The 25,279-nt window shown below is 43.9% G+C and overlaps 1 protein-coding gene across 2 annotated transcripts; it reads right to left on the minus strand.

The window, feature by feature from the left end:
• Positions 1–3,911: 3,911 nt before the first annotated feature.
• On the minus strand, positions 3,912–25,058 carry kcnj5 (potassium inwardly rectifying channel subfamily J member 5). 2 transcript variants are annotated; one of them, XM_035383980.1, is made up of 4 exons: positions 24,626–25,058; positions 15,304–15,390; positions 12,666–13,539; positions 3,912–5,920 (listed from the first exon to the last, which is right to left on the minus strand). In XM_035383980.1, the coding sequence occupies exons 2-4, from the start codon at positions 15,364–15,366 to the stop codon at positions 5,559–5,561; spliced, it is 1,299 nt and encodes a 432-aa protein (XP_035239871.1). In that variant the 5' UTR covers positions 15,367–15,390; positions 24,626–25,058; the 3' UTR covers positions 3,912–5,558. The 2 variants fall into 2 exon arrangements, with proteins under 2 accessions (XP_035239871.1, XP_035239872.1); XM_035383981.1 differs by lacking the exon at positions 24,626–25,058 and adding an exon at positions 23,763–24,085.
• Positions 25,059–25,279: the final 221 nt, after the last annotated feature.

The raw sequence follows: 25,279 nt of genomic DNA on the forward strand, positions 1-25,279 counted from the left end.
GATTCACGCACTCGGCAATAATGTGCTAAGGAAGCGATTACCTGAGGCTTTGCCAATTCCATCAGTAAAACAAGCTTACTCATTTAATAAATGGCTTCTATCAGGGAATCTTACAAGGCTTATAAAATGGTGCAGCTTTTTAGTTTACACTGGTGGGTCTGTTATCGGATCAAAATCAGGCTAAGTACCACGCTCAAGGGGATTGTGGCAGTTTTTCAGCTGTGATTTGAACCTGTGGCCATGCTGTGGCAAGCCCTGTTCCCTGTCCAGCTCACACAGACACCCTAATGTCTCTGTATTGCGGTTATGACCCAGAAATAAAAGGGAATCATCAAATGCCACTTTGTCCATTAGAGGCATTCCTGTTTAACTCTGCTTTTGAAAGTAGTTTGCCCTCAACGTCACTTTCTATATGATGTACCATACGATGTTGGGATTTATAGTTGTTATCAGGGAATTTAACTATGCACATAACCAAGTTGCCATACAGCTATTTGCAATGCACTGTGGCAATTGTAGTTTTTTTTACATTTCCAGGTGTACCTTAAGATACCAAAATAAACTACACATCCCAAGAGATCTCAGTTGTCATCAAGAAGAGCTGACATTGATGAAAGCACTTGCTTCCACTTGCTTTTTAAAAAATATGAATTATCCCAAAAGTGGTGCAGCAATAATACCATTGAGAAGGCATTGCTCTGTAAAGAAAGCGAGTGATCTAAATAATTCTGGCATTTAGATCACTACAGCACAGTTTTTTTTTTTTTTGGTGTGTGCATGTGCGTGTGAGTGAGTAAATGTGTATGTATATGATTGTGTGTTTTTTGTGTATGTGTGTGTGGGTAAATGTGAGTGTGTGTGATTCTGTGTATGTTTGCGTGTATGATTCTGGTTTAGGAACAGTACACAGTCCTGCTTTGTTAATGAGGTAGAGGTAGTACGGGCAGAACTGTTCTACTGTAACAACCACTAAATGACTTCCTCCCCCATCAGGCTGTTCTGTTCTCTCTACAAGTTTGCTAATGACAAATACATTTCTACTCAGTCATGGGCCTGCATAAGTTACAGGAATCATGGGCCCAAGAAAATACGGCCTGCTTAGTACATACACTTGTGTTTATTCATGTTGAAAACGAGTGAATCCACATTTTGTTGGAATTTACCCAGTCTCATGCTAATTGTGTTTGGACTGCCTGGAGCAACCACTCGTTTATTTAAAATCCATATAATTGCTTGGTGAAGATAATTTGCGGTATATGTGCTTATTAACCACAGCAACATTAATTTACGCTTCAGACTGAATAACTCAAATGTTGGTGTGAAGCCTACGTGCTAATGCCTCAGCACCCTTCATTAGCTGTGCTGTAGTACGCTTAAGTGCCCGTGTATCAGTGTATTATGTCAGAGATAATCTATATATATGTTACTGACTCACTGCTAACCTGCATGCACACTGCAAAAACTCAAACACAGAGACACACACCTACCCACCTCCACCCTCCCACACATGCAAACACAAGAATATAAAGGTAATATCTATATGACTAAAAATATTTTTCTTCTTTTGACAAAGAGGCAATCAACTTTAATCACTGCAGGAATATGTTTGTTTTGGAACTTTTGTCAATTGTCAATTTTGTTATCCCTGTTTTCTTCTCTCACTAACTCTCTCTCCCCCGCACACCACCTCCAAAGTAAGAACACATCTTACCAAAATCCTGTGCTTGTCTTGCTGAACATTTTGCAGATAGTAGAGCACAGAAAACTTTTAAAATAAAGTTTCAAGTTTATTTAGCCTTTATTTTCTGAAACTGACTTTTATGACCTCATTGTCAGCCTCTGTGTAAAAACTCTGTGTAAAACCAACTGTTCTTTCATACTTTCACACACACACACACACGCACACGCACACGCACACGCACTCCTCCATTCAAACATACACGTTAAAATATATGTCATGTCATAATACACATACACATTAAAATATGTGGGGTGTAAAAATTCCAGTTACAACAGTAATGCCATGCTTATATCTTATGATTTTCATGCCCAATGGATTTGTGTACTTTATAATGCTATAATTACACTCTGAGCACTTGCAGTATAAATTATGAATAATACTTGCAAATGAATACCGATATTGTTGGCTTTCAAACATGGGAAAACTTATGTAATTTTTTCCATTTTGTTCCACCGAAAGATGTTTAACACCTCAAAGCAATATTATGAACATTATTCCATTTGAATATTTCAAGGTCTTTTGGTCTGTCCATGAAAAATAATATCAATAACAAAAACATTAGCCTGACTTTCAGCATTTAAATTAAATGATAAATTAATTTCAAAGCCATGTTTATTATAAAAGTAAACCTTAGAGGTACATGTGGTGTTTTTCTTTTTGAATTCCCCTTCAGTGCCTTCCAGGAGAGCACTTGTAGTATCATGTCTCTCTAAATTTTGCAGCCTCTATACATGTCCGTGTTTCATTATACACAAGCTGATCAGACCAAAGGGTACCTGTGATGAATTCATTGCGACCAACTTTTGCTTTCCTCAGCTTCAACTCCATCTCCCACCGTTAATTTTCGAGTTGCCCCGGGTTACAGCGATGCCTGTGTCCCACACAATCCAGCCACTTAAAATATGCTAACGCAAACAGAAGAGAACACAGCTACTCAGAAACGCTACTAAGCGTTTTCGGCTATGCACGTTTAGGCCGCACTTTAAACATGGGGAGAATTTTGGAGACCTGACAGCTCAGGAGTATGAGTTTCACTGTGGTGCAGTGGGGAAAAAAGTTCAGTCAAATAGAACCATGGGTTGATAACTTGGAAACTCAATTACTTTATGAAGACCTTCACTTGCCAGTGTCACCCATTTTACATCCTTATTATATTGGTCTTAAAACGTTCTACTGTGTACCTTTAAATGGATCTATTTTGTTTTCTTACAGAAACAAGCTTCGGTTCTATGGGCCACATCATGCCTACGGGGCACAGAGAGAGTGGTTTGACTCAGCAGAACACAGAAAGCTGTTCAGAGTTCTCTGAGTGCTAGAAGCACAGTATTTTTAGCAGTGTCTCAAATGCATTCGGCAAATCAACATGAACAGTCCCTGTAAAAGAGGGGGGAAATGCAAGGTGTTTAACCTTTCTGTCAGGAATCAATGTCATTACATGATGCGGCTATCACCTTGCATTTTTAAAGACATATAGTGAGTACTGTCAATGACACATGCAGCAGCCATTAAATCAGACACAAAACACCCACTTCATCACATTATGCCAGCCTTGTAAGAAGGCATGTACAGTATTGTGGCCTCCATGTCTAGAATGGGTTGAGTTTACCCCTGTTGTTTTATCGCAGAAAAACCCTTCAGCACTGCCTCTCTTGTGGAAAGAGTGCCTCATATTGGCCAGTTAACAAGCACAAACATTATCTTCACACCACCTCACACTGCACACCCTTACATCCTCACACCCTCACACCACCTCACACCCTTACATTCTTACACTCTCCTACCACCTCACATCCGTATACCCTCCCACCACCCCGCCCCTACACCAATGTGATGTACTGCATCCATTAGAATGAACATCACATTATGGAGGAGAGAAATTGACTATTTACTTAATTATACTAATGAATGATTATATTGGCATTTACCTATGCAGAACACATATCAGAAGGAACACAGCTATTCAGTAAAGATGTGGTTTATCTGGCCATTTCTGATTTTATTCCCATGAGAATACACACAGAATACTTGAGCTTTCTTGTTTCACAGGAAACAATTGCATTTTTGTCATGATGGAACAGGTCCTAATTTCATAATAATGACTAAACATAATACCACAATGACAGTTAAAATAAATGGGACAAATGAGCAAATATCCATAATAACAAATATGTAGAGGGGATTTATGCTTTATTTTAAACTTTTAAAATACCTGAATCCTTGAACAGTCCCCCACATAGGTTCTCTCGTGTCAGACACCAACAATTTGGTTACCAAATATTTGTAGAAAGCATTAGAGTTTGCATGCCTACAAAATACCCTGTATTCATAGTGAACTGAAAATGACTTTATGACAAAAGCATTTAAAATTTCATGCAAGCCTGGACACACATGGTGCCCTCATCAATGACTTTGAGGAAAGTTTAAATGTGACACACGTGGGAAACAGGATGGCACTGACAGTAAACGTGGTGGCTATGGATATACAATTGCAAGCAGAAAAAAAACAGTCGCTGCATCTGGAAATCAAAGCAGAAAAATGAATTACTGTGATAATCAAAAACCTGTGAGTCATAACAAACCGTAACTGAAAGCAATGCAGGCACACAAAACATTACCCTTTGCGCAGGGCAACAGAGGCTTTTACATATTGAATATGACATTACATAAACCAGCTCCGGTGATTAAATGCGCCCCCATTTCTCCTCACACAATAAAATCAGACAGCTTCACCTCTGTGGATCAGGAAACAGGATTTATGGATATTTTCCTGTTGCTTGAGCCTTGTCTTGTATATCAAAATAAGGTGCAGTGTGTTGGAGTTGGATTAATACCGAATAAGATGCCCAAAAGCTTGGGTGGCAAACTCAGGCCATTTTTCCAGCCACTTAGGATGGTGTCACTCAATCTTACTGCAGGCCATGTGTGGTGAATGTACTGCAAAGATATTTTAGAACAAAATTACAGGAATTCAAACACAAAGGCAGAAGATGATATTTTTTTTGCTATGGTCTGAATTACATCAGTTCCCTGTTAGACATTGCAGGTACTAACACTGTACCTATTTACCTATTTGGGGTGATTTTCAAGTAATAATAATAAAAAAAAACCTACAAAGCTCCAAAAACATGATCACAATTTTATTATAGTTATAATTATAATTATTATGAATAATAATAATTCTTGTTATTAATAATAATAATAATAATAATAATAATATAGCCCTGACTTTAAGTTTTGTTTGTTTTAATGTACTTTTGGCTGTCCTCTCTTCTTTCGTTTTCCAGCTGATGATAGGGGTGTGGGGAAATGAGTAGGTGAGACAAAGTAGGAGGAGCGGCAGAGCTTTAATTATATCATCAGTTGCCAGGTTAGCAGGGGGGAGGGACCTCAATGACATCATTAGAGCTAGATCAGAGGAAGGCAGCCGCTGTTTTGTAAGACCAAACAAGCCAGGGTGCGAGTGTCCTTCAATGGGTCAGTGCACAGACTGTTAGTTCCTAGGGCACATCGCTGCAGCACCATACTCATCTAACCGATGATGAGAGCTGGTGGCTGATTGGCTGGGTCTTTTGTGATGCCAGCTGTGAAGAAGCCGCCCCCATCAGAGACCCTCAGGGGCCATGCTGACAGCTCGTTAAGCAGAAGACAAGAGCTAATTAAAATGCCCTGCTGGGCAGATACCTCAGTAAGCCAAAAGAATTCCCTTTGCATTCAAGACAACAAACTCAGGTTTAAAATGTCCAGTTTAAAACAATGTGAATATATATGTAATCGTCCTTCAGTCTGTAAATGCGTCTGTCTGTCTGTCTGGCGGGTGTCAGGGCTGATTTCCAAAGGTGGCAGCCGAGCCATTAGTCTCTCCTCTCTCCCCCTCCTCGCCTTCTCCCTCCTCCTTCTTGTTCTGGGGCTCAGAGAGTAGTTGGGGGGAGGAGAGCGGGTTCAGGGGGAGGTTCTTGGTGTCGGGAGTTAAGGGGGAGAGCTGGGAGAACAGCTGGCCCTCCCGCAGGCTGGCTGCTAGCTCTTTGGCACTGCAGGAAGGGGTGTTGGTCTCGTAGATGTCATGGAAGCTGTTGTAGTCCACCTCATAGAAGCCCTTCTCCAGGGAGAGCACTGGGGTGAACCGATACCCCCACAGCACCTCTGTGTCCAGGTAAGAGCTCCGAGCCTGACAGGTCATCCCTGCACACACAAATACACACATACATGAGGAGGGAGGGAGGGAGGGAGAGGGAGAAATAGAGAGAGAGACAAGTTGTTTACTTTCATGGATAGTAAACATAACTGACCAGATACAAACAGGAATAGGCCTACTATCAATTCCAAAATGTTTATGCCACTTTTGGTGTAGTCATTATACCATCCCTTTTTAACAGAGAAAATTCATTGATATAACACAGACTGAAGTCCTCCTATCTGCCCTGCCACGAAACCAGGATCTCCACCATTAGAGGCATTTTTCAGACTGAGAACAACTGTGGACACTCATATGAAGTTAGGTAAATCTACAATCCATTTCCTATGTCACTCTTCAAGCAGAATAACTGCCTAAAGCAGGCGTGGCCAGAATTAAGGGCCAGTGTGGGTGCAGCGCTATGATACTTGATTCAACTAATGAACTAATCATGGTCTTCAATCAAGACCTTGTTAAATAGAAATCGACGTCATAGTGCTGAGTAAGACAACAAAGCTTCAACAACAGAGACCTGTTTCAAAATTAAGACTGGAAAGCAGGGCAACTGGTTAACACAGAAAAACTGTGCAAAGGGAGAAGGATGTCTGAAACAAAATGGTTGTAAATTTAATGAACTGCCCCATAACTTGGTGGGTTTTGGTTTGAATCCCAGGTTAGGCTTTACTACTGTTCCCATGAGGAAGTGTTGAATATAAATGTTGTGCTAAATATATCATTTTGAATGATCGGCTGCACTGAAAGAGGCAACCATGACAAGAGCAGTTAGACGGCCCTTTTCCAGAAGGCGCCTTTCCACTTGAAATGCTCTGGCTTCTTACAGCCAGGGGAAGGTGACGTCATACTGGCTGATCCTGAATGACGGCCAAATTGTAAGGCCACTGTGCTTGCGGCATTGGTGCGTGGGTGTGACTTCTGATGCCTACTCTCCCCCCGCCATTCCCCCCTCGCCGCCCCCGCCCCCGCCCCCCTTTGCATTCATTCCAAGTGACATTTCCACTGCCTGTCACTCAACCGTAGCCTTGAACCAATGAGCTAGCGGAACAGAGGATTTCAGCAGAAGGAGCACTGGTGTGTGTCCTAAGGATTGAACCCTGTAGCCATGCGCAGAACCTTCAGAGAAAGCAGGCGCAGCTACCATGAGCGTCTCTTAGCAGACAGAACAATGTTGCCCTTCGGAGAACGAGGGAAAAAGACTCACTCTGCAATCTTGCATGTATCAGATACAACAAATAAGAGCCTTGTGGAAGATGTTATTTTTTCATTGTTGGAAAAGCGCAATACAGCCTACCGGGGTAAATTATTTCAAGAGAGAATAATCCAAAGGATTTGATGCATCGGTGCTTAATACAGTGTGTTATCCTCTTTCAAGGCAAATCGTTAAGGCAGCTGGCTCCTTGCTCTCACTCGCTGTCATTATAAGCGAGGTTTTCGGCTTCAGATAAGCTTTTCATCCAATCAGGCCCTGTCATTGTGTCTGACAAAATCCTGGGCTCTGCCAGTAGCAACTGTTTAAACAGCCTCCCAGATTTGGCTCTGTTAAGATGATTAGCTGATCTGAGTACAGTGTCCATTTTTCTCTTTTTTTTAACAGATGCCCGTCTGCCCCTGCTTGTCTCCTTTATCGAGTGGAGACAGCTGTGATCTGTTAAAAAAAAAAAACACACCTGATTAGTGATCAATGTTTTGACAGGGGAGGCATTTTAATGCAGGCAGGCCCCAATTAGCAGCATTTGGACCTACGGAATAGGATTTGCAGTAATGCCACTCTGTCTCACACATTAAGGTTTTTTTTGAAGTTCAGTTCACACTGTACTGTGTACAGGGGAACCACAGTCCAGGTAAAGTGCATGGTGTCTATAGGCTTTTGTGGTTTTCTTTCAAACAACAGCACAAGGAAACACAGCAGAAATAAACAGGCACTACAGTCCTCTCGGACTGACTGACTACAGGTCTGACACCACTAGTGTACACCATTGACGTTTGATTAAACAGTTGATAAAGTCTGGTGCTGTTTTGTACAACGCTGATTTTGAATAAAATTATCTGGAATTGCAGTTTGTTCAGAGAACCCAACCCGCTTTAAGTGCAAGAGGACGGCTTGTTAAATATTTATAGTGTCCTGCCATTATGAGTAGTATTAGGGAGGATTAAATGTGTATACAGGGGAAGGAGCCTATTCCGATTTGTGTGTCCTTTAAGAGAGCCCCAGGGGAGAGAGGCAGGGGTCCCTTTTTAGAATATTCCACATGGCTCAGGCGGGGGGGGGGGGGTGTTGGGGGTTGACCCCATACCCCTACAACAGCAGGGCCCAGATCTCTACCCAGATGGCCAGAGCCTCCATAGATGAAATTTTAAGGCCGACATTTATGGTTGCCTCTTTGCCTCCCAATTTGAGTTGCCAGCTTTGACTTTTTCCAGCCAAATTGGCTGAATTTATCACTAATTTCTCACTGGCTTGTGGGATTGAAAAGCCAACTGGCAGTTTAGCTGTTTTTCTATCGCCCCCCCCCCCACCCCTCCCCTTCTAAAATCAGGTCAGCGTTAGTAAAAACCCACAAATTGGGCTAAATAGTGAGCCGGGGAACTTCCTGATCACAAATAGCCGCATTTGTGTTTCCTTAATGGCAAGTTCGGTTTGAGAAGCTGGTTGGCAGTTTCAGATTTTTGTGCTTTTTCCAAAATGAAGAATAGCAAAAGCATTTTGGCTGTGTGACATCATAGAGTTGACATTTTTGAAAGACAGATGATATCATGTTGGCTTGAGATTTTGAAATCTGCCTGGTAGCTGTGCTTATTTTACCACTGTATTGATACAGAAATCATTCCAGTTCCATAAATGCATTTGCTGAAATTGCAGACACCCTCTAAGCCATACAGTAGATAGAGGAAGTTGTCACCTAGCTAGGGGTTTTCCACAGTCTACACAGACCTACATCCTCTCTAATATATTCTCTGCAAAGCATCATGTTAAGTGACCAAAACCATACACATGCAAACACACACACACAAACCCTTCCCCAAAACACATCAGCAGAATGTACAGCTCTAATGATGTCTGTACAGTCCTTGTCCACAGAACCACCCACCCCTTCCTGTGGCAGCGTTTCTCCACTTTGCCCTACACTGCTGACTCTTTGCAAACGACAACTGTGCAGCTGCAGTATTGCAGGGCATTTTATGAGCAGCCACGCAGGGCTTTGCTTCTGGGCGCAACGGCTGGAAATCAGGAAGAGAGGGTGGGAATATATGTCACTGGGAATGCCCTGCAAGGCCTTTAGAGATGCATTACGGTGCCATTTTTCAGGTTGAAAATCTGCTTATTTCAACTTTTCAATTTTTCTCTGTTTAGCTAAAATCAAGATCGGTTTTCTTTTATTTATTTATTTTCTCACTATTCAGTCTGAATTAATGAAGGGCTTGTTACACACATCTATGCCGTGAGTGAACTGTAGGCTGACCTGGAAATTTAGTGCAGGTAATCACTTCTGCAGTAAGCTTTGGCAGGTTTATTTGCTTTCACACCATTAAAAGGGAATGAGCTATGAGCCGTTGGAAGACACCTCGTGCACTGTTCTGAATAATGGTGGGATAATTGACCGTGGAAACAAGCTTATTCATTCCTGATGATAAGTGGGTGCTTCGATTAAAAAGTGACTGGGCTGGGCCCAGCTGGGAGCAGGCAAAGCCGGGAGCCCGGACTCCCGTGTGATGGACTCGCGAGTCATTAACTCTCAATCATGGTCTCGAAGAACGCCATTGCTATCGAACGTACGCGGAGCCGAATCCATCACTCAAGCAAAGTAGGTTTCATTTTGGCTCAACCTCGACTCAATAGCCTCACTAACCTGAGACATCAGCCAGGTTTCAGTTGCACTGGGCTTATATTTAATTCACACAAATTTGGCAAAATCAATGCTTATAAATGAGAATCGTCTATGTTTTCCACCCCGAGTTCTAGCATTGATTGCACGTCTCATAAACATGGTTTCTAGTCATTCAAAGGAAGTAGAGATAAATGGCTTCCAGCTTGGAATAATTCCCCCATGCAGTCTAGAACCCATCATGATTTGCGTCAGAAAGAAATTCCCTGGTCACACAGGTCGGACACAGGGATCACCATGGTAACATAGGGATCACCGTGGTCACACAGGCATCACCGCGGTAACAGAGGGATCACTGCAGTTGCACAGGTCCGGCAGGATGCGTTCATTCCCACAGGCCAGGTGGAAAAAGATGTGATTCCACATGCTGATTGAGCACTGGCCCACTGAGGTGAGCTGTGAAAAAATCGAATAAAAATCATAAAATATCTGGAGCAGAAGAGTTCAGGAGCATGAACAACCACACTGGATCTGATTACATGCCTGCTTTTTTCTGCCTTTAAAAATAGAATGTAGAAAACAACAAAAATGATCTTATCTTCACCACTTGCATCATTACTCATAAAGTAACAGAATTACAAAAAAATAAAAATAAATAAATGTATCATTATGTGTAGAACCTTATCATATCAGACCCTCAAAGGAAAACAGACTGTTTACTGTGCTTACAGGAAGTTTGCAGGGTTTGAAAAAAAATATTGCAGTTGCTAAACATTCTACTGGATCAACATTATGTGAGCCTTAAGTTGGTGTCTTTGATGGTGTGGTCAGCTACAAAAGTTAACCCAGTGTGATAGGCTTACATTGATTGGGCAAGCAGGATCAATATTGTTACTGTTTTGTTATGCCTGTATCTTTATTTGATGACTTGGGGTTTTCCTTTGATCCTTGGGTATATAAGGGAAAAAGAGAAATGGTTCAAGGATACTCATCAACATAGTGTCCTGTGCGTCAAACGCGCATAGCCATTCAACTACACCCTGAATATATATTCAACTATACGCATTTTGCACCATTGTATATTATAATTTCTTAACATACTGTAAAATAACTTGCATTCACCTTAACATGGCATTCCTCTTTGACTCTTACCGCTGCACATCGCTGTGGATTCTTACACATATATTTTCAAAAATAATTCTCCAAAGAATTTCAAATACTTCCCAACCTATATCCTGTACATACTACTTCTTGGATATTATTGCTAATTAACTAATGATATCCTGCGTCAAAGTGCCATGTATAATTCATTATATTTAGATGAGCTCCTTTACTGTCCTTGGGCAGAGAATAATAAATTATGGTTGTCTTAAATTGATGTCTGAATATGGCAAAATATTACTGTGTTGCCAGAGGGGAAAACCAAAGCAATTAGCCATTTTCCCCTCAATAAATAAATAAATAGATTTTTCAAACCAATATTCTATATAAGAACACCAAAGTCCATTTAAGATGTGGCTTCGAATCTTCTGGATGCAATCTCATCTGCAGGAAGCTTGAAAGTGTATACGAGGGATGTTGATGCTGCCTGCCTGCCTTGAGAAGCATGTGATGTCCTAAAATCTCTGTTTAGTATATTCAAAGTTGGAATACTACTCTCTGCTGCACCAACGTGGCTCGGCAGCTCCTAGTCTGATGTCAAAACAGAAGAACAGATAAGGGTGCGGAGTTCCTGAATTTATCCGATAACAAATTGTGCCCAATAAAAAGCAAACCTAGGTTTCAGGCCTTTCCTTCCCTTGCCCCTAACTGTTGTTGTGGCAACACTAGGAGCGATACAAACAGGATTTGATGCCACCAACCATCGTGTAACCCTGCTCATTTGACCCCCAATTCTGTTTACCATGCCTCGCCATGCTTGCAAAGGCTGAATTGGAGACTGTTCCAGGAGCCAATCAGATGTGTGTTTATGGGGCTGGCACAGTAAATTCTTCTGGGTATTACTCAGTCAGGGGAGGAAGCCGTGCCCCGTGCATCGTCATGGCAGCCACCACTGCCATCATACTGCCGCCACACCGTCTCCCAGGACATTCTAGAAAGTGTCAGTGCCAACACGGTCAATATGGGCTGTACTTAAAGCCTGTAGGAATAAAACAAAATTTGGCCAAACATTTAACAATCTAATGACAGTTGGAAAGTAAAGTAAAACTCATCCCCAGTATTTGGTTACAATCAGCTGGAACTCGTAATTAGCGCAATTCTTCAGCCTGGAGGTGGAACTAATTAGTGAAATCAGCTGGCTGAGTTCATGGGTAGAAGAAACACATGGCAGGACTTTTATTTTCTTTCCACCCCTGAATCTAATGCATTACTCTCGTTTTTCTTGGTTTAGTTGAAACGTTGACAAGAAGTTGTTTTTAGGTGAGAAAGGTTTAAAGCCAAATTAGTTGCTCTGAACCACTTCCTGAGAGACAAGTTGACCTAACCACATTACGTGGCATTTATGGCACACAGTTCTTTTTTTCAGTGAGGAGCTGATGGGTTCAACAGAGTTGTTTTGGGTTAAATTGACAGTTTAATGAGTTGTGAAATTGTGAAGCATGAATCCCAAAATTGCAGTGCTACTCTTTTGAACCTTTTCCTTTGAATCTGTCATGATTTAAGTTGGGTGATTTGCATGACTCAGTGATTTTCACAACATAGCTCCACCCATTATCAGGATCATGAAGCTTCACTCTTATCATTATTTTAACAAACAAAGAAATCCACTCAACTGCAACCAGTTGCCTACAATAGCTCTCTGACCTTAAAAAAAGGTTGTCCCAGGCACAAGCAATGACAGCATTCACATTTTCAGTAATGTGTTGAAATCTTTGGTTAGCATTCTGTGAGAGGTGAAAATGGCACCCACCCGTGGCTTCCACCATCCCCTCCAGGATTACCACGATCTCAAACTCCTCCTTCTCTATCTGTGCCTGTGACATCTCCCAGAAGGGACTCTTCTCATTGATCTCATGTGAGATGATGAGTGGTGACACCAGGAAGAGACGGTCGTCGCCCGTGTCAAAGCCGATGTTGATGTCAGTCTGGTTGAGCGGGATGAACTCGCCCTCCTTGGTCTGCTGGGAGCGGATGAGCTTGGCCCTGATGGACGCCTCCACAATGTGTGAGTTGCGTAGGTCCCCTACGCGAAACATCAGGCACAGCTTGTTGTCCCGCACCGAGATCACCGCCTTATGGGAGAACATGAGCGTCTCCGCCCGATTCTTGGGCTGCGAGATCTTGACGAACATGCAGCCCACCATCATGGCATTGACGATGGAGCCCAGTATGGCCTGCACCAGCAGCAGGACGATGCCCTCCGGGCACTTCTCGGTGATGACGCGGTAGCCGTAGCCGATGGTGGTCTCCGTCTCGATGGAAAAGAGGAAGGCCGAGACGAAGCTGTTGAGGTTCTCCACGCAGGGGGTCCAGCCCTCCTCGTCGGCGTGGAGCAGGTCGCCTCTGATCAGGGCGATGAGCCACCAGAGCAGGCCGAAGAAGAGCCAGTTGACCACGTAGACCAGGGTGAAGATGAGGAAGCTGAAGCGCCAGCGCAGGTCCACCAGCGTGGTGAACAGGTCGCTCAGGTAGCGGTAGGTCTCCTGGACGTTGCCGTGGTGGACGTTGCACTTGCCGTCCTTCTGCACGTAGCGCTGGCGCACCTTCTTGGCCGGCTCGGCGATGAGGTGCGTGCGCTCCGTGGAGATCTGTGCCTCCCTCAGGTGTTTGGGAAGCTTTTTCACCTGCGATCAGAAAACAAGCAACGTGTGCTTCTTCATTAGCTTGTTTGTGCAGAATCCTAACTATTCAATTACCTAGCAGACACATTATCCAAGGTGACAGTTTATATTTTATATAATATTAACAGATGCAATTGAGCCACGCAGCTCAAGGGCTCCATTAATTAACTGAATATTCCATTTTTTAAAGTATTAATGGAAATTGCTCAAGGGTACTATGCCAATGCCTTTGCCCCATCGCCATGGCTTTTTTGTCCCCCTCTGCCTTCTGTTATAGCAAATACAGGTTCCACATTTCTGGTGAAGTGATGAGGGGACACAAGCACATACATGACCCGATTATCGACACACCAGAATCATGCATCACAAAAATGTTATCTGCTCCTTGTTTCTATTTAAAGAGCCACATGTATGGAGGTGGGGGATATAGTTTGATTAGTTACTGCTAAGCACTGCAGTGTCACCATATTTTTATCACATTATCACCATGGCTTTACCTGCACCAGCAAATAACACAAATTGAGATGTTTAACCAAAGATAAACACCACAAAATACTAACTTTATTATTTTTACTGCTTTATTTTTTTCCTTTTTTACTCCATCCATTTTTGTGACATTAGCCCATGACTCTGAAATGCCATTCTGTGGATTGAAGCCATGCATGCTTGCCTGGCTTATGTTGAAAATGTATCCATCGTCTACTCCTGTGGATTCTGGAGGCTGATTTGCCTTTAAAACGAGGCCTCAGCTGTCCCTTACACTTGCTTTCACCTTTTACATTTCCCAGGGGAAATGTCACATTAGAGTCAGCCACATAAACACATACACACACGCGCACACACACGCACACACACACACACACCCAAGGTAATTCACAGCACAGTGAATCACAACTATGCGCCCACATCCACCAACGCACATCTACTTTTGTCAAGCGGCAAAGGTTCTCCTGTCAAAAACCGCACTCCAAATTTACAGCTCTAGACAAACAACTAATATTCCATGGACAGTTAACCATATTTTACCAGAGAAAAAAAATGTCTGTATAAACTGAGAGAAAAAATGTTAATGTTAACTAATAAGCTAACGAGGGGAGAACATGGCAGAGAGAGATGGACAACGGAATCCAGCTTCAGAGTTTATTGTCACATCCTAGGCCACCTTGTGGCACTTGCAAATTTATTTTCTTACTTTTGAACAATATGGATGCATAAAGCAATTAGTGTCTAGCGGTGTTCTGTCAATTGGTTAATTAGCTACCTATTCAACCCCCCCCCCCCCCCCCCCCCAAGTTCCCAAATGAGTGAAAAAAAATTAGCATTGCTTTTATTGATTTGTTGCTCTCATTTACAGCCTCGACAAAATGCTACCATGTTTGCTTGGAATTAAATGGCCATTATATGAAAATACAACTCTGAAAAAAGGAGAGCGTGGTGAGAGCCTAATTGAATGATTGACGGACCTGTCAGAGGCAGTAAATGCCTCTCTCTAAGATCCCTTGGGGTGGCTGATTGTGAAGTGATCTATAAGTCATTGCTCATTCCTTTACAAACATTCTGGTTGGAGGCCATTGACCGGGTGCCTTCTGATGCCTGACATAATGCATCTTTTCTCCATTTTCTGTAGCACTTGTCATGGTGTGGCTCGCCTGTAATGGTACTCAGCTTTGAACTAATGAATCTTAGGACGATCTGGGATGCATCAATATGGATTGTGTGTGTGTGTGTGTGTCTGGACACCTGGGCTTGTGCTGGAATGAGTCTGACCTCTCTGGGGGTGACTCCAATCTCCATGTCCTGGTCCATCTGGACTCGAGAGTCTCCGGCCATTCTCAGCTAGCTAAAGCTGGACATCTGGAGAAAGAGAGAGATAGGGAGAGAAAGAGAAAGGGAGAGAGAGAGAGAGAGAGAGAGAGAGAGGGAGAGAGAGAGAGAGGGATGGGGGTGTTGTCATTTCCACATTGTTGGCTAGCTTTAATGTGTTGGATGATTTCACACTATACTGCTGTATTTAAGCCCCTGATTACTGGTCTCAACCAGAACCACACATCTGTCATCTGGAAACATCAGTCACATTAAACACCTGTGGTTCAGATGGCACAGATTCGGAATATGATCACAGCTTAAAAGTACTTCCTGGCAGAGCTGTTTGTGAAAACCATTTACTTAATTAGAGTCAAGCGTTAAGTGCCTGATTACATCTTGTTTGGATTTCTATTTTGTTAAATCAGTTCTTCCCATGTCTAGAAGCAGCAGGACATAGTGTTCTGGACTCGTGTACTGTGTTTACATGGTAGATTAACATTTTGTAATAAAAGTACTCTCATTTTTTAAGATGAATTCAGTCATCCTTTGAAATTGCTGTTACCCTAAATTATAACCCCAAACCTAACCGTAACCCTAACCCTTCCTCCTCTCTTTCTCTCTCTCTCCCACTCTAGAAGCTGATTCACCTAAAGAGTAAGAGGCCTCAGTTAAGCCTGGCACCTGCGCTCACCTTTTACATTTCCCCAGGGAAACGCCACAGAACAGATCACAGTTTTGCCAGAGACAACATCTGCTACTCTCACTGTTAACAGAACAGGACTAGACACAAGGTAATTCAGCCATAAATCTGCGAAAAATAAAATTGACAAATTCCACAGACAAGCCCATATTCTAATTCTGAAAGTCAAAAACCATCTTAGGCAGTGAATTTAATCAAAGTCATTAAAAATATATTTATTTTATAATGTCACTCTGATAAGTAAGGTCTTTGAGTTTTTTGACAATGCGGGACGAGCTTCACATGAAGATCACATTTGACATAATTACAGTATTGATTTTCAAAGCATAATCTTGGCCTGCGTGTAATTTTTTGTCACTGTTTGTTTTATTTATATTTTGTGGGCCAAAATCATTATTTTGTGACATTTTAATGAGCAATGTATGTTTTTGGTGTGGAATTGTACAGCTGTGGTCCATTGCATTGTTCTGATTAAAGTCTGACTTTGTAAAAACTAAAGCGACTCAGATTACAACATGCACAATGACACTGACATATTTCTCTTGAGCAACACACACCAATGACCCCTGCTAGAAACAAAATTTATATCTGAATGCATTTCATCAGCATATCAATTGTGTGGTGAGCTGAATGCTGTCTAACTTCCTGTTTCAAAACGTCTCTTTTTGGAAGGACAAATACCTAAACAAAACTTTCCAGGTCCCATTTCACTTTCTTGAATGTGCCAATACATTTTAAATGTGCTAAGATTAAATGGCTGAATGGGACAGATCACAGTATTGCTAAAAACAAAAGCACATAAAACATGTCAGCTTTCAATGACAGTTGTATGCAGCTCAGGCAATTAACTGAACAAAATAAACACAAAAATACTATGGCAAGTCTGACCTATGAGTGAGCAAGAGCATCAAGCTGTGAATAAGGAAAGTTCACAAGTGAGCTTTGAACCAGAAGGCTGAACACTCCCCATTGGGTAACTTGGTAATATTATAGCGCCCTTCAGCTAGACTTAACCTGATTTGCTTCAGTAAAGGTCCAGATGTATTACTGGACCGTATTTAAGAAGTTAGGCAAGCCATCCTAGTTAATAATCTCTGCAATGCCCTCAAAGAATGATAAACCATCTGCACATTTCTTACTCAGAAATACTAAGATAAAACACTTCCTGTCATGTGTTTTACCTTTTCCTCTTCTGCTGATGGTAATAGCTGTAAGCTAAAAGGAATTGGGGCTGCTTTTGTGTTTTTATTTTTTATATCTGCAGCAGGGAAATGATTTCAATGCAGATATCATAATGAGATCCTGAGGGGATGATCGAATTATGAGGCGTCAAAGACCCAAGGTGAGATCTTCGCCGTGCGTTCCCACACGTCTGTTTGATAAATGATACAGAGGCCAGAGCATTGTCAGGGAAATGCATGCAGATGAAAACCTTTCTGATGGCACTGCTTAATCACTAGTTCTGGACAGATCTCAACTAATCATGTAATGCAGTTTTTTTCCTAATTGACCTTGGCTTAGATTAAGGCTTTAGACCATAAGTTTCTCTTGAATTATTTTCATGACCATTAAGGTCTATCTTCCTGTTCTAACTCTTTTTTCTTTTTTTATGTCTGACTGTGCAGTGCAGGTGTAAACAAAACAAAACAATTAAAACGAACAAAGCATATGGTGTTGTAAAATCTGTTACTTGATGTCAGGGACTGCATGCATGCAATTTGATCTTGGCTCTGGGAGCATCAGTACCCTGCTCTTATCAGAGCTCATGGGTACTTCACAATGTGAGCAATGATACTGGCAGCCAAACAACAGAAGGCTCAAATGACAGCAGAAAGCCATATATACAAGGCGTCGGGCACGCTGCTTATCTTGTAGCTATAAGAAGGTAACAGGCCCTTATCTCAGTGCTGTTAGCGACAGAAGGTTTTGCTAGTGTTGAGAGAAGTGAATGATAATGCGTCCAATGTGCTTGGCACTCGACTGTCATGTTCAGAAGGAGATTAATCCTGAATCCTCCCGCAAAAGGGGGACCGCAGCCTAATCTTTTCTGTAAAAGGCAATCTCTTGGCATGTTTCCATGGTTACTTTTTAACCGAGACCATAAAACTGCGAAAGGAATTTTGAAAACACAGAAGTGCTCTGGATTAGAAAAAGCAAGAGAATAAGAACCCTTTTTTGGGGACTCCCTCCAAAATGCTCGTTTTGAACAGATGGCCGGTGTGGGGTTTAATCGTCCCAAACGGTTTGTGTGGATTTTTCCCACGTCAGCTACTCTGAGCTCTCCCTCCCAGCTTTGCCAAGACTTTGCTTCCATTGATACTAATTACTACAACGATAACACTACTGGGGATAGCTAATTACTACAACGATAACACTACTGGGGATAGCTAATTACTACAACGATAACACTACTGGGGATAGCTAATTACTACAACGATAACACTACTGGCGATAGCTAATTACTACAACGATAACACTACTGGGAATAGCTAATTACTACAACGATAACACTACTGGGAATAGCTAATTACTACAACGATAACACTACTGGCGATAGCTAATTACTACAACAATAACACTACAGGGGATACCTGGTCTATGGGGATATACAGGCCAGGGGCTTTTTTTAACAAATTGCCCTCGAAAATCATTAATCTGCGTGGAAAGCCTGTGTCAATGTCACAGCGGAGGCACTTAATTTGTACAACTGCATTTCATTTTCTCATTTTCAGGTGTAGAGAAAGCCCAGGTGCTGACACACTTCTGTTTCATTAATGAAACGCACAGTAACTGCAGGCAGACTGGAAGCTTCACTCAGTCTCTGTGAAGCTGTACTGTAGCCCTACTGAGGGTAATAAAGTGTGAGGAAGGAAAGGGTTAATTCCTTTATAATAACTAATAACATTATGGGTGCTTCTGCAGGTGCTTGTGACTGGAGCCTGGGAGCTTGCAGTTCTTTCCAGAACGTGCCGCTCTGGGTTGCGATGGACCCCAAACATGACAGATGCCAGCTTGAACCTGAGGAACTAAGGCTCTGTCACTCAAATCGCGATCCTCGAGGGTTGAGAACTGCTGGTTTTCCACCTTCCTTTTACATGGTAAAAGGAGGTGACCGTCTGACCAATCAGTAGCACTTAGTAGCACTAATAGTTATGTTCATTTCCTGGGAGGAAAGAAAACCAGGGCTGGATTTGGATTTGAGGGCCAGTTTAAGTATCCATGAAGTAAGGGATGTAGATTCCCAACCACGGACCAGCCATCCCAGATTCATTGTTCGATCAGCCATCCCACAGCGGCGCCCCCCCCCCCTACCCCCACAGCCCCCCTCTCCTCCCTCCCCAGTCCTATCTGCATTCTCTCTGCATTCAGGACACTTCGAGGTCAGTCGGGGGCAAACGACTTTAAATATTGCGGGTCGAAAGCGCGGGCCTGTTTGGCACTGGGCCCAAAGAGGGTTTCTGTTTTCAATAAGCAGCCCCTGAGTCGCCTCTCCCAGATCACCTTCCCCAGCTTTTCCCCTGGGACATCCAATCGGGCCTTGAGGGACGATTAGCCTGAACCAATGACAAAGTTAGGAGGGGGGGGGGTACACAGCAATACCCTGGAGGGACTAAGAATAACCCTTGTGCTCAAGATTCCCCCACACCCCCCACACACACACACCTCCTCGCTGCCACCCTCTCTCATGTCCTGCATGGACCACCATTACCCTCTCCCTCCCTGGCGCCAGAGGATATGCCATATTCTTCAAAGAGACAGTCTCAACGCTCCGGTCATATTGAGTAAACTTAGCAAGCTGGGGTTGACGAAGCTGGGGGGGGGGGGGGGGTGTGCGGGATGACACCCACTCGACGTGGGGCACAGGGACATGCAGGAATATGGAGCTCACAGATAGGATGCTTGCCTCTTTTATTTCGGGAAGCTGCTATCAGGAGTCATGCAGGGCAGAGTCCGTATATCTCAAGTCTATGTTTGCTCTGAGATGGCGGTTGCTGGTGGGGGGGTGGGAAGTTCGGTTATACTGTCCTCAGCGAGGTGGAGGGGGACTCTGCTAGACTTCACTCCAGGGACCCATTACGCACTGTACAATATTCAGTGGTAAATCAACTCTTACAGACTACATATGCTCTCAGTTGGACTCATATGTACTCTGTTAGAGTTGATTTAACACTGGAAATTTTACTGTGCACCTGCCAGATAGCTAATCAGAAGCTCAGGTGCCTGTCTGGTGTGTCCCTGTAGCACAAGGCATGTCCCAGCAGCCCATCGAACAGGGAGTGACTTTTCCCTGCAAAAACCCGGTCCCCTCTGGGATAATGTGATAATTGGAAAGGTGACGTATTCTGCCTAGGACATGCCTGAGTAAGCTCAATCAGGGCCAGCTCCTTCAGTGCCTAACCGGTCAGATCAATCAACGCAGACAGCTCAATGAGTGGAGTATAGGAGTTTTAGGGCTTTTTCTTCTGAGGTTGACATTTGTTATACTCTGTATGGAAAAGCACGAGGTCTGTGCTTGATACCATGACGATGGAGGTAAACCTGCAGAGGTGAATGCACCAGGTGGAGGACACTTGTGTTTACATTATGTTCTATTCTTGTGCTTGAAATTGTAGGTCAAGCTACTCATGTTGAAATTTAGAGGTCAGTTCCCTTCATTGTAATGCCACTGAATCTATTCAGCATTGATATATGTCAATAAGTCAACCCACTGTACCTGCTTGTTTAGGGGGCTACTTGCCTTAAATTTTCTTTTCAGCATATGAAACGAATGTTCAGTTGGATTCAGTTCAGGTGAATGACTTGCCCAAACCATAGCACCCTCACCACCTAGTTTCACAGATGAGAAGGGGGTGGGGGTGCTTTGGATCTTTGACAGTTCCTCTAGGATTTCACATTTTGCTTTTACCATCAATCTTGATCTCATCTGTCGATACAACTATGTATAAATGTATAAAATGTATGTATAAAACAGGCTGTAATTTCTACACGGTGACACCAAAATGTATTAAATAATACCCTCTTATAAAAGCTATGAACCACTTAGAATTGTCTGATTATAAATCTAAAATTACTAAAATATACTAAATCTAAACCACACATTTAGTATATATTTCACATATTTCAAAATATCCAAACAATTGACTAATGTTTTTGATAACAGAGCACACATTAAAGCACCAACTGTAGACTTAGCATACATACTACAGGATGCTAATTTACATCAAAACACTCACCTTGTCAATAGCTATAGCACTGTTGTATCATTTTGTTTAATACAACTAACACAAGTTGTTGAAGTATGTGCTGCTTGCTAGAAAGTGAAGAGCTCACAAACAGTAGCATGGCCCGGTATTGTCATACATTAATTTCCAGGATAGAACGTGACCAAAAGGGGACAAGCTCTGATAAACAGCAAGTGACTCCTCCCTCTCGAAAAGGCTGATAATAATAAGAATAATAAATATTGTAATAAGGCAGCAGCAGTGTCCAAGAACAATTAGGGAACTGGGCTTGTAACTCAGAGCTTCTAGGTTTCATTCCCATATGAAACACTTCTGTTGTACTCTTGAGCAAAGTACTTAACCGGTCCTGAATTGCTTCTTTAAATTTTCATCTGCATATGTAAATTGATGGTTATGTAAAAAATGTAAAATATGTAAGCCCTCTGGATAATAACAACTGATAAATGCCTGAACATAGATGTGCTACTAATAATTAGAAAAATACTAGCAACTAATCATGCAGGTAGAAGGGAAGAAATCTGATGTGTGCAATGGCTTATGGGTATAAAATAGCAGAGAATGTTCTTTGGATGGATACAAAAGCCATAATGAGTGTGATGAGGAGAGTATCGTGTTAAGTTGACCTGTGATGACAGAGTTTGAGATCGACCCCCCCCCCCCCCCCCCGCAGGCCCCCCAGGCCCCCTAGGCCCCCTGGACCCCCCCCGGCCCCCAGCCCTCGTCACCCAGCCTCCAGCCACCACAGCATAAGAGTCAGACCGCGTGATGAAGCTCCTCTCTGTCCGCCAACCCCTCACAGTGGGAGCGACGAGAGCCGCTCTCTCCCTAGCACCTGCCAGCGAAGACGGCTTTGCCAAATCCGCGTGGGGAGTACAGAAAAAAGAACCCAGGCAGGAAGTGGGATCTCTGTGCGGATTATTCTCTGCCGGGCTGTCCCTTTCTCTACAGCTAGTGCGCTTACTCCTCTTTCAACCAGAGGGATGGTAGCAGCTTTATAACAGACAGTTTTGTGGTCAAGTGTCTTTCCATGGGTTCACAGGCCACAGCAGATATAGCATGCAAATAAATCCCGGGCATGAACTTGAAAACGGCCTGCGATCCGTGATGGCGCCCTTCTGCTTTTAAACGCTCGAGCTTTGCATAGATAGCTGCGGTTTCATGAGTGCTGGCGTCCGACCCTTTCCTCCGCAGAGGTGACAGATGTGATTCCACTTGTCATGTACGCCGTGTATCAGACTACCGGTCGTGCGAGCGGTGCATTCTTTATCAGTGAGCCTCAACCCTGGTCCTGGAGAGCCCCCGGGCTGCTGCTCTTTGTTGGTACTCAGGACTTAATTGATCAATTAATTAAAGCAGTTACACAGTCAATTCACCTCAGATTTCCCGGGTAAAAAGAAAAACAACGTACTTTGCGGCCTTCAGGGATCACCCTCTGGTAGTTAAAACCTTGGTCCCGTATTTGGGTTTTGAATGGAGGTCTAATTTAGGAGATTTGAATTTGAATTTAGAAGATGATTGCATCAAGCAGATGTCAGAATACCCTTTAGACAAGGCAGAGGGGTACAGCTCTGACATAATGCTAAGTTGGGTAATTTATGTCAGTTGTAATGTAGAGTTCAATGGCACAAAGTTAAATCAATGGCAGACACACAGTAATAATATTGGATGGGAGCAAAATATCTGCATTTGCGAAGGCTGGACCAAGCCAAAATTGGGAACGGGTTGGGCACAATGACAGGGCTGATTCGCTATACTGTGAGAGAGGCAGTGGCTCCGCTTAACAGGCTGCCAGTCTTTGCCTCAGTGGCGCAGTTCAGGGGTGAGCCAAAGGGCACCTCCATGCTGGCGAACTTCATCGCAATGGGACACCACTTACTGTCACCATGGCAATGGCCACCTGATTTTCCCCTGTGAGTGTGAACACATGAGTACTGAAGTGCATGTGAAGGGTTCCAGAAAGGTGCAGTATGTGTGATCAGAGTCACTAATAAAGTTAGTTCCTACTTTCTACACACACACACACACACACACACACACAGGCACACACACACCTACACATAAATGAAGCAATAGAGCCTAATAGAGCAAAATGTGCCATATATATAAAGAAATCCTGGTACTGCCTGTAATACATTCTAATCTAAGCACTCTGCTCCAGATTTTCCTGTTGAGAGTCTCCAGCTCCCAATTCCCCGGAACGCCAGCTCAGGAAATCCGGCAGCTTCCCACCGTGTCGACATCAAGATGCTTCTTCCAGCCCAAAGCGCAAAAGCACGGTGACCAACCCCCCTGCCCTGCCCCCTTCGCCCCACGGCCAACCTCAAGAACATCTTATTAATTCAGCTGTTATCGCCGTGGCATGAGAATCGATTCGGCGATTTACGCTGGGGAGCTGGGAACGCCTGCCGCTGCGCTCCTGCCCTTTGCATTTCACACGTGCTCAGGAGTGTACCATCCCAAAGAAAAGTGTTACCCACCTTTCCTTCTCTTCAGTTCACCTTCCTTAGCTCAGAGTATCCCAGCAGCAGTAGGCAGAATGAGCCTGACACTTTCTCAGTGCTGATAGCACTGATAGCTACGCTACGTAAAGCAGGCGGTGACTCCGCTGATACACATGCTCAGACAGGAGTTGATACCGCGTGCACGGACAGGAGAGTACCAGGGGTCACAACGTGTTCTGCGTGTAACCCACACTCCTCCTCCTGCACTCCTCCCGAACTCCTCATCTTACTCCTCATCCCACACTCCTCTTTCCGCATTCCTCATCCTGCACTCCTCATCCTGCACTCCTCATCCCGCACTCCTCATCCTGCACTCCTCATCCTGCACTCCTCCTCCCGAACTCCTCATCCTGCACTCTTCCTCTTGTACTCCTCATCCCGTACTCCTCATCCTGCACTCCTCCTCTTGTACTCCTCATCCTGCACTCCTCATCGTGCACTCCTCATCCTGAACTCCTCATTCTGCACTCCTCATCCTGCACTCCTCATCCTGAACTCCTCATTCTGCAGTCCTCATCCTGCACTCCTCATTCTGCATGCCTCCTCCCGCACTCCTCATCCTGCACTCCTTCTCCTGCATCCTGCACTCCTCCTCCCGCACTCCTTATCCCGCATCTGGTACTCCTGCTCTCCCACTGCCAGTGATTCGAGTCTCCAGATGAGCAGTGGCGCTGGGAGCAGCAGAGCAACGGCGGGGCGATTATGGAACAGCGGAGGAACGCTTAGCGGAGCAGAGGAAAGAGGAGGAGAAGAGAGAGGAGAGAGAGAAGAGAGGGCTGACAGGAGAGGAGAGAGAGAGGGCGAAGGCTGAGGGACGTAGCGGACGCTGCAGCTCTTACCTCCGGTTCCCGGCAGAAGTGCTTTCCCAGCGTCAGCCCTGGCATCTCCACTGCTCTGCTGCTCCAATGCTCTGCTCTGCTCTGCTCCGCTCTGTTCAGCAGCCGGCCCACCCCCCACATTTTTCCTACCGCACCTCTCCACTCCTGAGTAGGGATGTGTGTGTGTGTGTGTGTGTGTGCGCGTGTGGCTCCCCTCCCTCCCTTCCCCCCAACCCCGCGCTATCCTCTCTTCCGCACGGAGCTGTTCCTTTGCCTCTTAGGATTTGTCCTTTGTGTGTGTGTGTGTGTGAGTTCGCCCGTGCGTGTGTCTCTGTGTGTCTGCCTACCATGTGGACTGACGCATTTTCCACAGAGGAGGGCAATGGAAGTGAAGCAGTCCAGCCAGAGAGAAATATAGATAGAGAGGGAACGAGTGAGTGGATGTGAGGGGGGGAGGGAGAAATGAAGGGGGGACAGAGGGAGAGCGAAAGTGACACTAAAGAGGGGGTCTGATTAAGCAATGGATCTGATACAGCTGAGGTAAGGTCCTGAGTGTGTGTGAGAATGTGTGTGTCTGTATGTGTAGGTGTGTGTGTGTGTATGTGTACGTGTAGGTGTGTGTGTGTATATATGAGTGTGTGTGTGTGTGTGTGTGTGAACTTTTGTATGTGTGCA

The sequence above is a fragment of the Anguilla anguilla genome, chromosome 12, assembly GCF_013347855.1.
Source record: "Anguilla anguilla isolate fAngAng1 chromosome 12, fAngAng1.pri, whole genome shotgun sequence".
Classification (NCBI taxonomy): Eukaryota; Metazoa; Chordata; class Actinopteri; order Anguilliformes; family Anguillidae; genus Anguilla; species Anguilla anguilla.

Bases quoted from the DNA above. Each gene is read 5' to 3' on its own strand.
- kcnj5 (XM_035383980.1), bottom strand. From the start codon at position 15,366: ATGGCCGGAGACTCTCGAGTCCAGATGGACCAGGACATGGAGATTGGA. The intron at 13,540-15,303 runs GTCAGACTCATT...TTCTGATCGCAG, and splicing joins TTGGAGTCACCCCCAGAGAG to GTGAAAAAGCTTCCCAAACA. The intron at 5,921-12,665 runs GTGGGTGCCATT...TTGTGTGTGCAG, and splicing joins GGGGATGGTGGAAGCCACGG to GGATGACCTGTCAGGCTCGG.